We start from the raw sequence: 14,093 nt of genomic DNA, 5'->3' as shown, positions 1-14,093 counted from the left end.
TTATCGGCTTCCTGAGAAATCTCATCCAGAAACCTATGCCTGCATATTCACCTGGTGCTATTGTGCTCATCTTCAGATCCCTGCTCTTCATCTGACGTTAGGGGAGAGTAATGAACGCCGTTGGTCTGAATGAGGGGCTTTTCCTTTTTCAATACTGGGGGCTGGTCATTGTCCTGGTAAGGAACAGGAGAGTTCTTCAGGGAGTTTTCAGGAGAGGAAATGGCTGTTATTTCTAAAGGCTGGTTAATGTTATTGACCTGGGCAAGAAGGAAAGAAAGCAGTTATGGATGAGAGTATCCCTTTAGAAAAAAGGCATCTTGTTAAGGATATCAAGAGCAGGCTTAACTTGCTCAGCTTTAGGATACGCCAACAGCTGCTTGTTTAGCGCTGCCATTGTTATACTCCAGCATCTTGCACTAGAGCGCCCTGGATGAAAGCTTTAATGTAACTTGGAAAAATATTATCATTATTTGATTTTATGTTTAAACACAGAAATGAAGACATGGGACAATCACATTTCTTTTCAAACTACCACTGCAGGATCACATGAACACAACTTGTATAGCTGGCTTATTAACGTGAGAATGCCATATGCTTCTGGCACTCAAGCTATTTAGTCAATCTTAGCTTAAACTATATTCAAAATATTTAATCTACAGACTAAAAAAAAAAAATCAACTTCACTGCAAAAACAAGCTCTTTGTCAAAAGAGAATAAATTGTTTTTAATTTTTAATGCTCTGACAGAAAAAACTCTGAGGTGTTCTACCTATTCTAAAACAGTTCACGAGCTTTCAGCAATTCTCTTGCCTCCCAGATGGGCCATTTCCACAAGGGGTCTACACTCCAGTTCTAGCTACTGGCACTGTGACAACCTGAGGGTATGCCAAATAATAAAGCAGTAGAAGCTTATTTCTAATTCAAAGAGATTTCCCAGGCCCTTCTCTTTTGCTTGAGCTCTTCATTTTTGCCCTTACCATGGAGTTGATATTGAGCGGTGAACCTGATGGTTGAGTAAAGAGTCCAGACATAGTGGGTAAGGATTTACGTTTAGGGGAGACCCCGGAGTTCCCGCTGAGATTCCCAGTAGAGGATCTCTTCCGCCGGCCTCGCTTCTTCCCATCCTGCGCGTGTGCTTGGCCGCAGTCCAGCCGAGCGCTCGCGGGCAGAGGACTGTGCTTGTTGGAAGGGGATTGTTTTACATGTCCTGTATTAGGAGAGATTGTAAAGATGATTCTTCTCTTGGCCTCGTTCTCAGGATCTGAAAACGCTGCATCAGACTGAAGATCCCCCTTTGTTCCTTCGGCAAACATCTTCTGAGCATCTGCATATTGCAATACCCCTACCAGGCTCTGGGAGGTGCCATTTAACCTGGGGCTTGTTGAGTGCTGGTGAGCAGGGGAGTTTTGCCCAGAGTTCCTTGACTGCATCATTAGCAAAGGATGTTGTGGAGTGGAACTCCGAGACCCTACTGAGTTAAACAGACTCCCAGAGTCGTCCAGAGCTGCCTGATCAACACTATGGTTAAGATGGGCTGGGCTGTTTGTAAGATTTCCATTGACTGCCACGGAGCCAGAAGAGTAAGAAAAACCTGTTGAAAGGGAAAGTATACATCATTGCTTCTGCTGAGTGATAGTTCACAGTGCTAGATTTCTGGGATGGCTGGGAGTAGATTCAGCTCTACCCGTGTTCGATCAGCCAGCAGCCGTGTACTACATGGGAAACTGCGCAGCTGCTTTTTACTTTGTGCAGTTGAGAAGATGGCTCTGTGTGCTGATGGTTCCAGGTAGGTGTTAATTATTTTCATTATTCTTTTCCCAGTTCAGGAAAATTCATGTGTTATATTGAGATATCCTGTGCTCTATACGGTATTTAAATGGAACTCGTGAAAGTTTCTTTTGAATTTCTACACCTCCTGAAATCAGGGCTCCTCTACTCTCAACTCCTTCCTATCATCAAGGAAATAAGATCAGCAATTTCAGTCCATTTCTTCCTCAAAAAAAGAAGGGACTGTCATCTATACAGCCCACCTCCTACTCAAAATTAGACAAAAGGCTGTGGCTTAGGAAGTGACAGGGGATCTTCAAAGAAATTGTGGCAGAAGAATGCCACGTGGGAAGAAGCTTGGAAAGGGGATTAAGTATTTGTCATGGCATATCATAAATGGGTTTAGTGCTCTAGTAAGGTCTTGCCTCTGGGCTGCCTAAATGAAAGGGGTAGAAGGGAACACAGTATTGTTTTACTTTTTTTTTTTAATTTTTTTTTTTTTTAACATTTATTTGGTTTTATAGAAAATTGCAGCCAAGCCCTTCTTTGCAAAACAGATGCTAGAAACAACAGAAGCCCCTCAAGGTGATAAACATTAAGAACAAATGCACTCTGAGGAGGGATCAGCTGTAGAACAGCTTCTGTATACCAGAACCTACTTTTCTCGGTCCACGACATTTCCATATTCTGAACAGCTAAAAGCCACAATTTCAACAGATGAGTGAGTTCAGAAGCAATGACTGTACTTAAGGGTACCCCTACCCTCTCCCTTATTGACATTTCTTCCTACCCAGATACTTGTGCCTTTACAAATGCTCATGAGACACCAATGTGACTTGCTTAAATAAATTAATTCTGCTATTAAAAAAACTCCACCATCCTGCAAAATAGAATTTTTAAAGCCAGATCAGTTCATAGTATGGAAAACATTTTGCTGGTTTGCAACACTGTAGAGATAGGAATCTCTTAATCCACTTAGAAGAGTTTACAAAACCAACTACTTACTTAAACTGCAAGGTGCTGCAGTTCAGATAAAAACACGTCAAACTAATACTCTGTACTAAAATGTATCCAAGCTGTAGGCACAGTTTTGACAGTCTCAGAACATCACCACCTCTGATTCTTTGCTCTCATTACAAAACATACATTTACCTAGCACTCTACTGTTCTGAATGACCTGAGAAGCGCTCAGAAAACACTCAGACGCGTGCATTTGCGGGTGCTGTCGAGATGAGACAGCACACCTTCACATAGATGAGGCTGTTTGTTACCTGAGGTAGCCAAAGCCAGTGGCTTGTTTCCAGCAGCATTGCTTACACCATTATGAGAACTAGCACCAATCTGCTTTTCAAGTGTTGATGAGTCTCTGCTCTGATGAACTGGGCTAGGTGTGCTTCTCTGTGGGGACAGAAAGAGGCATATTAGTACAAGAAGTATACTCAAAAGTCACTAGTTAGAACAAAATTCACATGCATTAGTAGATTAGAAATTAGTGGTTCTACTTCCTAAATGTCTTAGATTTATCTCGTTTTCAAAAAACATAGATCACCATAGGGGACAAAACTGAGTAGTGATTACACTGTGATAGTATCTAGCACGCACTTGATACCATCCAATTAGAGAACGGACTCATTGTTCCAGAAGGTTTAGATGCAGAACTGCACTGTGATCAGAGAACAAATGCCTCAGCCCACTGTTTTACAGGCAGAAAGAAAACAAATGGTTGTATCACGTCCCCAAGCCTATATACACAAAGCTCCGAACTACCCCGAACTGAACATGAAACACATTAGACTATGTTCTCTGGTACAATGTCTGAGAGTGGTATTTTCCTGAAAGCAGGCACAACGGTTGTGAAATGATAGGCTGAATAAACAATTACAAACGTTTGTGAGAAACTGGACCAGTCATTTTGAAACTCCTCTGCCACTGAAAGTAGCAAGAGTTTATCAGGATTTCAAAGAGATGGCCCCAAAGGTTCTGTACTAAATACCTGAGAAGTCAGCTACAGAGCAGTCACTCTCACAGTGGCAATTACAACCTAAAGGTACTGTTCAGGTTCATCCCACACAGTTAGGACACAAAGATCAACAATTTATCAATGACCAAGCTGAGACAGAATTTGTCGCCCAGGGTAATGCAACAGAGCAAGGGCTAAGAACAAGTTGACATATGGGATCCTTGGCTCCCAGTGCCATAAACTCTCAGATGCTGCACCTTTTCCACCAAGCCAAACATTCACACTATGACCTCTCGAGGCATGCACTTTATTTTCCTTCCTGGCTGAAACACCACCACAGACACAGGAGCAAAAATCTAGAGCACGACTAAGAGACAAGAGGATGCATCCCAACAGCAGCCTCCCCCGAAGCACTAGACATTCAAGGTTAGCAGCCCACTATGGATTCTGGTGCACAGCACCCCATTACTGCCCAATGTGATTTTAGTTAGGCATGGAAAGCATTGATGATCCCTTACTCACCACCTTCTCAACACGGCTAGGTAGGACTACGCTGGCCAGAGGGATACTAACAGGGAGTTTATTGGGCTGCACTGTGCTGAGAGGAATACTGATAGGTAGGCTGGTGATAGTTTCTCCATTACTCACAGAGGTTCTCTCTCTTAAACCCTGCAAATGCAAAAGAGAAAGTAACGTTCTCAACTGCAAGCTATTACTGAAAAGACATCCTAAACTAACGGTAACTTGCTCACTTAGATTTTGTCCTTTTTTATTCCCCCCTGTTCAGAATTACATGATTAAGAGTGACAACTATATAGCAAAGACAAGGCATGCATGGAGCAGCTTTGTTACCAACGTCAGTCTACTGGGACAGCAACATCCAACAGCACAGAAATACATAAATTAAAGCTACTACTGCCCCTAAGCATAAGGAAAAGGACGTCTGAGGTGAGCTCGTTTCCTAGTGTCTTTGTTACAACTCCGTGAAAAACACTCATCTAACAGAATTTGTATCTTGAGGTCCTCTGTACACAGAAGATGGAGTAGCCAGAAATTTTTCCATGGTAACCTCCCGTGGGAGGGCACCTGCTTGCTCTGAAATGAGCACCAATAGGATTCATGGCAGGACCAATGTGGACAACTTCATTTTTTTTAATACAAAAGACAGTCTAGTTTTCAAGTCAAAGTACACTCACACCAGATCAAAAAGAAGTCCTACTGCATTACTGGCACAGTTCACATGCAAACCAGTGACTCAAAAGGTAAGCATGCCTTTCATGAGCACCGTATTCTCTCTTCCTCTAGCCAGTTCCTCTTTTTTATTGCACCACACCTACTGTAATTTATATTATTTTCCATGCCAAGCTGACCAAGCACGTCTGCTTCTCCTAGTCTGGCCAACTCTTTTTGTTCTACAAGGTGTAAAGTCTCTGAATTCAAGCAAAAGCAAATCTTTTACCTTCTCGCCTGCAATTGGTAAGGCCGCTGGGGAAGAGGGCCGAGTTTCCTGAGGACTCAGCTTTATGCCATTTGAAATACCAGGGCTTGGATACGTAAGGCCATTCTCTTTGACGTGGTCAGCTCTACAACAGAGATGTAAGATCATTAGAATACAAATCTAAGTACTTTTGTTTTGCCAGGAATTCCCATACCAAACTCCAGGTACCATACCACCTTGTTTACCTGATCAGCTAGCACTGCAGGTTTTGCTGAGAGAAAACTTTTAAGTACATAAAACTCCACTTTTAAAAATATTTTTCCACAATACAAATAAAACACGTATTAAAATAAACAAACCCCTCCATTCCCAACCTAGGAAATGATCACTCTCACCTCTGTATCTCATTAGTTGTTGCTTTTCCATTGACTGCATGGTCTTGATTCAAGTGTCTCCTTAGTGCTATTTTAGCTGGGGAAAACCTGGTATAGTCAGGTAAGGACAAGCTCGTCATCTTGTCTGCCTTCTGTCTGCTGCTGTGGTTTGGGGTACAAGGTACTATTTCTTGGTCCAGGTGAGAAGTCGTGTACTGAGGGGTGTTCTGCTTGGAGGACGGCCTGCTAAAAGTGTTATGGATTTCATAGGGAGTAGCATGGCCATTCATGGACAGTTCAGGGCTCATGCCATTCATGTGGGGCATCGGAAATTTAGAGCATTCAAGCTCCAGTTGGAACCTGCCGTGATCAGCCTCAGGATCACGGCTCAAATGGTTTTTATTGCGGTGCTGTACTGACAGTGACTCATCAGACGGCGTGTATGATTTCAGCTGCATTAGCTCCTGCTGTCTTTGACTTTTCTCAAGTTCCACAATGCTGATCTTTAAATGAAGAGGAGGACAATGATTAAAGACCACACTTAACAATTCTATCACATCATGGAGTTTTGCCTCGATATACTTATCAGAACAAGTGACCCCATTTCTGGTAATAATGCAAAACAAGTGACCCGCAATTTGAGGAACAAATTTCAATGTGCTATTACAAGTTTGAGACCAAAAGGTACAGAGAAGGGGAATGGCTCACACGCTTAGAAAACACCTTTTACATTTTGGAATAAAATGTAAAATATCCTCAATGTCTACAGAGAATACGGAGTAACTCAATATTGTCAGTCATTGAGGGAAAAGGTCACTCCCTGCCTAGGCATCCAGCAAAAAGGCTGGATTAGCTTTAAAACTAACTTCACAAGGAAGGAAAAGTTCTTCAGGTCACAGGAGTTTCATTTCTTTCACTGTGGTGTCATTCTGTGGGATATGATTCCTGAATTGAGACTTCAGAGCACACAGAAGACATTACCATGAAGCCACATATTATGTTAACAAGCAAGACTTTTTTTTAAAGCCAGTCATGCTTTTTAAATAACGTTTAATGATAAATCATGATTCCTTCTTCCACAGCATTACCAGGGAATCAGGTCATAGCACCTGCTTTGTTTAAAAGTCATCTACATTCTTATTCTTCAAGCTTACTAACAGACACTCCCCTCCCCCAACAAAAGGATTGATCTCCAGAAAAAACAACCACCCAGCTTATCCCTTAGTATCCTATTTAGTCAAGTATTCTGAAATGGCCCCTTGTCCAGGAGCTACCCTGCGTTGGTGACTCTGAGTTGTTTCTTGCTCTGTACCTGCAGTTCCAAACAGTGCTTTTGTTTCTCAGAAATCTGATTCTTCAGCGCCTGCTTCTCTTTCAGCAAGTTCTCCAGTGACAATGTTGACCAATCCAGCTTCAGTTCTTCACAGCGTGCTTTAAGCTGCAAAGACATGAGATAAACAGATCAAAAGACAACTTTCAACTTTTCACGCCACTCAAGGTACAAGGTGAAAGGCATGGACCTTTCGTCTGGATATCTGCAAGCAACCTCTTATCCTGTTGAAAACTCCTCTCAGCTTAAGCAAAATACCACCGCAAAAGGGTCCTGTAGTCCCTGTCTAATGGGGGAGGAGGTGGCCTGGCTCCTTCTTAATACACTGTTAGCACCCAGCCTAACAACTTCCATTCCCTTGCCTAACTTTACAGTTTGAGTTACTGAGATGAAAAACATAAGAGTTATGGGTACTACAAAGCAAGTGCTGTACACACTTTTTTTTTTGCCAGAGATCCAGATAAAGTGACAAGCCCACATACAGCTGTGCAACTGTTTAAGGGACACAAATGAGGCCAGCAAACTGCTACCTCAGCATCTGGTTACGAGTAGAAAAAAAAAAAAGGTTTCCAAGAAGAAGTACCACCTGCGTTCTTTTCCAGTCATTCTTCTCGGTTACAGAGAAGCTATAGCAGCTGGAGGGTGTTTTTTTTTCTTATTATTAGTATTCATTAAGATACCTAGAGAGGGGGGGCAGCCCTCAGCTCATGATCCTTACACGGATGGGAGCAACACTCTGCTACTCAAATACAAGCACTGTACGCACCAGCTGTAAGCTCTGGTTCCTGAGTTCGCTGTTATCCTTCTCCAGCTGTTTCGTCTGTTCTTTCAGTTGCTGATTGTGAGCAGAGATTTCCTTCTGAGCCTGAATCAGGTCATTGTATGTCAGAGCCTTAACGCCCAACTACAACATGCAGGGTGAAAGGGAAAGAGATCATTCAGTAAGGTCTTGACACACTAATTCCAGACAACTGTCACATTCAAAAGTAAGACTGCAGAACTTCTGCAGCTTCCAGGAAGCCCCTCAGCATTCTCCAAAGCACTTCGTCATCACTAGGGGATAGGGAAAAAGGACAGAAGTACCTTATTTGGAGCTGCTGTTCCAGCAATTTAACTCTAAAACTGGCATTTAGTTTCTTGCCAGCCAGAACAACTCTATTTTTGTAGAGCTACCATGTTTCCTTCTATGCTTCCAAACTTGTATTTGTAATACAGAGTTTGTTCAACTAGCTGTGGGTGTATCCTTTACTAAAATACCACAGTGCTGTGATCTGTCACCCCCTTCCCTTGGATACAGTATCACACAACAATTTTAACAACGAAAATCAAACCTAATCAAATATTGGAAGATTCCATGTGATTTAACATGATCTAGTGCAAAAAGGAGACCACTTTGAGACTACTCTAGACGTGCTCATTTTTAATCAAAAGCATTTGCTTGCAGATGACGAACAAGCACACACTTCTACCAGACCAAGGTTGCTACCTCATCAAGTTTCTGTTGAAAAAGACGTTTGATTTCCTCTTTCTGTGCCTGGCAGTGGGTGAATAACTGCTGTGCTGTCCCCAGTAGCTGTGCATTCTTCTCCTGGAAGACGGAAGAGACAATATATACTCAGCATCAACTGCAGCACAATCCCTCTTGGTAAGATGTTTACATCTAGTTTGTACAGCAAGTTGGGTGTGACTGTGCTCAGAGTAGAAACCTATGAAAAAAATCCAGCTCTGTCTCAGACTTCTATGAGACTGTATTTATTAGTATTCAACACTTTGGTGAAGCTCAGTAGGTTGAAAAGAGCTTTGGGGTAGTTTCTTCTGCTATATGGTAAGATATAATCTGGACAGTCTTAAAATCATTCTTATCCTCCTAGTACATTGTAAAGAAGTAGTAATAATTACATCGTACAGAGCAGAAATGGAACTGGAAAAGATCATCTGTACGATATCTGTTACTAAAATGGGAACAGAATCTGAATCTCCAGAGCCCCAATTGAGAATTTTCCTACACAATACCCATGTCTCATGGAAGACTCTCAGTAATTGAAAATACACTGTGGGGGCCGTGGGAGGAAAGTCATAAATAAGCCAAACCACTTGTACTTCTAATGCCAAAATTACTTCGGCAGGCCACCCAACCCTTCCACTGGCAGAACATTTCCTGCCCATTACATTCCTTAACTAGATACTTGCTTACTCATTTCACGGTCACGCACCATGCAGGCGGCAACGTGCAAGAACTGGACTGGCTGAGGAGTCTCAGTTTTTCAGTTCCAAACTGGAAGATGAGTGAAGGGAGAATAAAGAGTTCTGGAGATTACACTTTTCTCCAACTTTTGCTGCTGAAATCAAACAGGAATCATGCAGAAACTGAGCTGTCGCCCCAGAGAAAGCTGAGGACAAGGGCAAAATAAATGCGTTGATCTTCCAAGCAGTCCATTAATGAAGTGAAGCTGCAGTGCTGGCAGGTCCAGTACATGCGAAAAACACAGTGGCCCTGGCGCACAGCTCATATTGCCATTCACACCAATGACTTGGGAAAACAGTTGAGTCACTGCAAAGCTAAACTGCCTGCCACAGGTGATGCTGAAAAAGTGGTTTATGCTTTCAACACCAGCCATTTCATTCATCCTTTACAAGCGGTGGAGGAGCTGACAGCTCCACCTAAGGGTACTCGAAGTGAACTAGCAGCTCACAGCATCTTGTTTATTTTAAGACTGCATTATCAAAATGTTTTTATTGTACTTAAAAAAAACACCTCACATTAGAGGGAGTTATTAAATAGCATATACAACAGCACCTCATCCAGAAAAGTTCTGCTTCTGCTTTTGTGCAGTTTAACTAGCCTTGCTCAGTATAACACTCCACTAAAGAAAAATCTTTTCACACTGAATTTCCCATTTCAATGTCAAGGTATGAAACAGCTGTCAGACACCAATATGAGGTGATTGCTTTTCCACGCTCAAGTTATGCTTCCAGCATACAGCACAAAATTTGTGCACCATCATTCCTCATTCTATTTTCTGTGCAAGAAGCTAAGTCAAATTTATGCTGACTTTTCTGACAACAAGCACAGAAGTAAAAAATATGTTACTTCAGGAAAAAAAAAGGAAATTCAAAGTGCTGTTTGACTATGAAAATAAATGGCTATGAAAATAAGAAAAAAAGGCTGCATGAACAGCACACCAGCATCAGCCCATTCTCAGTAATGAATGAGGTAGAACAAGTTAAACTTTCTCATCTGGAAAGAGAGTTCCCATTATGGAAAATCCCACAAAATAAATCAGCTTTATGCTGGCACTTTCAGAAAACCCTCACAGGCAAGGAAATCTTCCATGGGAGCTACCAAAAGCAGGAATTGGCCTGATGTTAAAGGTTATAGTTGAGCTCTATGGGGAAATGTTCCTCCACACAAGTAGCAAGCATAGTCTCTTTCATCGTGACTAATTTATAAAGCAATTAAAACTGAGGTAAGGCAATACAAGAAGAAAAGGTGTTTAGGCAGTAAATCTCCTCCCTCTGCTGGAGAGATGGCTCCACAGCAAAGAAAAACACCACACACTTCACAGCTGCCGTATTTTCTTTGCCTTTCCATGTACTACAACTCACATTTTCGTAAATTTACACTTTGTCCACCCATGTAATCTTAGCATATTAAGACTATCAACACTGATAAATGGACTGAAGCATCCTTAAGTCATTTATACGACAGATTTATTTATTAATCCCATACTTCAATTTGTTGCAAGTTTAATGAACCATCTTGATGCTAGAGTATTCAGATTTTGTTTTAGGCTTTCCTATAGTGGGAAAAGACAAAGCTGTCAAAAACAAGAAAATTTAACTCCAGATAATTAGTTTGTAGTTTTTCCCCCCTCCCCCCCTCTTTTTTTTTTTTTTTTTTTAAGGTAGCCCTTATACAGAGCTGCTACAACCTTTAGCTAGATTAAGCACAATTGAATTATCTCGGAGCAGTTCTACTGGTAAATCACAGGATGCATCCACGCAGGAAAGCTCATCTAAGGAGAGGGCAGGAACGTATTCAGACAGTGCATACTGCTGGAAAAGTTGACCACCACCTCTTGTTCCTGTGACCCACGAGATATTTAAAGAAAAGCAGCTGCCAATCCCAAATAGGAGAAAAGGACAGGGTTCAAGACACCAGCTTCCTGCATTTATGCACACAGCTTCATGTCAAAATAGAAGAAAAAACAAAAACACTGAAGTGAGCCCTCTCAAGTGGGGGGCACCATAGGGAAGAGAGAGGGTACATTTTCCCAGTCTGCAGATAGGAAATTCAAGCACGTAAAGACTGACCAAGTTAGCAATAAAATCCCCACATACAGTCATTCAGTCTAATTATTACTTTGGTATAGTCTCTATAATTGGCCTGGTGCAGTACTGGTGTTCAAGTGTACACAATTCCAATCTCTGCCTTTTTTTTCCCCCCACAGCTAAGGTATCTGGTGGGCTGGCAATTTTGTTTAGGAACAACAAAAGACACCTACCTTTTCCTGCTCCAGTAACTGTTGCAGACTTGCTTTATACTGAGGAGTTTTCATGTATGCCATGAACTGCATGTACTGGATCTTAAAAGAGTCTGCGAAAGAAACAAGGAGATGATATTTCAAGTGAGAGAAAGTGCAATGCTCCTATTTAAGGCTGCTTGCTCCCTTGACCTCCCACCCTTGCTCTCACTTCCTTTTTGTTTGGATTCTCAGGCAGACCAAACTATTAAGGATCAATTTAAACCATGCTGAAAAACTGTCTTCTGGTGCAAGCTGAACTCTTGGATCCATTAGCTACCTTTAATAGGTAATCCAGTGAAAGTCATGACGCTGCACTCTAAAATGAGGAAGATGACAGGTGCTAATGCTGCGCTTGCACGATGAAAGAGGAGTTGAACAGTTTATAATGCACTGTCAGTAAAAGCAATACAAGACTAGCTGTAACAGCTGAAAGGGGCACTGAGCTCACAGCACTCGTTCTCCCAGCATCCTAAGACGGGGCTTGCTGTATTCCTCCTGCCCCCACAGAGATGACGAGCTCCATGCCCACGTTCGTTCTCTCTCCAGGGATTACTTGCTCCTCATCCTCACACTCCTTTTACTCTTATTATGCAACACCTTCTCTCTCCCCAACCCTCCTGGGGTCCTTTCGTCATGAAGCCAACCACATGACTAAGTCCAGTCTGCTGCAATCGCAGGCAACCAAAACATGCAACAGACATTACACAGACTGTTGCAGCAAGGTTTCCTCCAGACAAGTGTCATTCCCCCCACTGCTCCCCAGGAAACACCCAACTCACTCCTTTTCTCTCTTTTCTCTACAATAGGAAGTCACTCACAACCATAACACACTACAGGAAGAGAGCAGAAGTTAAGGACATCACAGGTGCCTTAGGTCTGTACAACAGAAGGAAATATTACAGTAGAAAGGATCAAGGGGGAACGACACCCATGGTTTTCTTTAAATCAGCTCTTGTATATAGAAAATATTTTCCAATCACACCACCTTTGTGACCCAAGAACAAACTCAGACAGAATCTCATTACTGTTTGACTTTGCTGTGAGTTTCACAGGGAAAATGGAGTGTTGTTGTCCAAGACTGTATCACTTAAGAATAAAAGAATGGTTTCATTTAAAATGAAGTTATTTCTGACTAGCCATTTCCATTTAAAGTTATTTTGGATTCCTGCTAAATCCATTTCTTTCTATTTGTGCCAAATGAGAGCTAAATAACATCAAGAACAAACACAGACCAAGACAACTTCTGCAGCAAGTTGGCCCCCTGTCCTGTTCAATATTCAGCTTTCCACCATGGCTGTCTATTAACAGCCTCTCAGTTTAGCATATGCTTAGAAATGTCAAAGGAAAAATCCCCATCTCGAACACTGTGACGATATTACAGCCATACCTAGCAGCTTCTGTAGTGCAGGTGGGGTAGGTGTCACCAGTAGCTGGTTAGATGAATGCCGTTGCACTTTAGGAGGTAGTTGGTAATATGGACTATGAGGTGACTTGTATGCATCTGAAGAGAGACAAAAAGATAACCTTTCATTGTTTCTGGCAAGGGCACAGAAGGCTTTACTATTCAAAGGCATGTCATTTACAATGAGAGATCCAGTAACTTCGCTAGAGAAACACACTGCAACAACTTGTGTTTGGACGGGCATCTTTGGAAGAGCAGCCACAGAGACAAGCTGTCAACCACAGCACAGCTCCAGCTCCTGGTCAAATACCTACAGACAGTTTCAATCACCATCCCCTCACAGAGGCACACCACCCCCCTCCAGGAGCACTTTGCTTTGGTGGTAAGGAAGAAGTTACAGCACAAAACCAAACGAAACCCAGCACTAAAGGAAGAATGACCTCTGTGCATTCATTCAGAGCCTCAGATCCTTATCTATGCTCACATGGCAGGGAAGGGCTTCTCTTAACGCCTGCTTTGAACTCACCCTGAGGAGAGGATGAAGATGTCTGTGAAACAGTTTGAGCATGCAGGAGTTCTAGTGCGGTTTGGTTCTTCTTAGTCTTGCGCTCTGTATTTGCAGTGTTCATTTTCTTGGGACGTCCTCGTTTCCTGCCTGCCATTTTCCTTCCTTTTTTACTTAGCTTCTTCTTCCGTGCTTTAGAGGGAGATGGCTTTTTAACAGAATTTGCCCCAGCTTTTTCTTCTTCAGCACCAGAATCCTAAGAGATTTTTTAAAAGCCAAAAGCCCTTTAGTCTTTTCTACCTACATACACAGCCTTCACTTTAAGCATGCACTTATAAAACTATTAAACAAAGTTATTAAAGTAAACCAATGCACTGCAGTTAAATAACTTGCCAATGAAATAGACTTGCTTGGGATTATAGTTGTCCCCAGCACCCAAGTTGTGCTAATTCCTTTCTGGACCTACTCATTACAGAGAAAGAAGTCTAACTGTTGTCTAAGAAAAGCTGATTATACCTTCTCTATTGACTATATTCTTCAACTAAATTTAATTAAAAAGTCCAAGTACATTCAATGCTTTATATTTTTGTGCATGAACAGTTGCTGCATCTCTAATAGTGTCATGCAACTGAAGGAGAAAGGAAGTAAGTCTTTGCAAGAGACTCAGCACTCTCTGAATTCCATTCAAGGGCTTATGACTCAGGGAAAGCTCTGCAAGCCAGTGCGAGGGTGGTCAACCAACTCTTCTATTCATCTTGCAATACTTTTTTTCCAGAATTATTGGTGCAATTC

General features: G+C 42.0%; 1 protein-coding gene across 5 annotated transcripts in view; it reads right to left on the bottom strand.

Annotated features, from left to right (window-relative positions):
• Window positions 1-14,093, bottom strand: part of DOT1L (DOT1 like histone lysine methyltransferase) — a 75,724-nt gene that overhangs the window by 15,350 nt on the left and 46,281 nt on the right. For 3 of the 5 annotated variants that reach the window (XM_048077568.2, XM_048077572.2, XM_066984019.1), the window contains exons 14-25: window positions 13,323-13,557; window positions 12,782-12,895; window positions 11,374-11,465; window positions 8,355-8,456; window positions 7,635-7,772; window positions 6,851-6,976; window positions 5,560-6,041; window positions 5,186-5,309; window positions 4,249-4,395; window positions 3,038-3,164; window positions 977-1,590; window positions 52-257 (exon numbers count right to left, since the gene is read on the bottom strand). In XM_048077568.2, coding sequence (XP_047933525.2) covers window positions 52-257; window positions 977-1,590; window positions 3,038-3,164; window positions 4,249-4,395; window positions 5,186-5,309; window positions 5,560-6,041; window positions 6,851-6,976; window positions 7,635-7,772; window positions 8,355-8,456; window positions 11,374-11,465; window positions 12,782-12,895; window positions 13,323-13,557 — 2,507 coding nt within the window. The remainder of the gene's footprint in view (window positions 1-51; window positions 258-976; window positions 1,591-3,037; window positions 3,165-4,248; window positions 4,396-5,185; window positions 5,310-5,559; window positions 6,042-6,850; window positions 6,977-7,634; window positions 7,773-8,354; window positions 8,457-11,373; window positions 11,466-12,781; window positions 12,896-13,322; window positions 13,558-14,093) is intronic. The other 2 variants (XM_066984018.1, XM_066984020.1) reach the window with 2 other exon arrangements.

This window comes from Anser cygnoides, chromosome 27, assembly GCF_040182565.1.
Source record: "Anser cygnoides isolate HZ-2024a breed goose chromosome 27, Taihu_goose_T2T_genome, whole genome shotgun sequence".
Lineage (NCBI taxonomy): Eukaryota > Metazoa > Chordata > Aves > Anseriformes > Anatidae > Anser > Anser cygnoides.
This window is presented reverse-complemented; position numbering and strand designations above follow the sequence as displayed.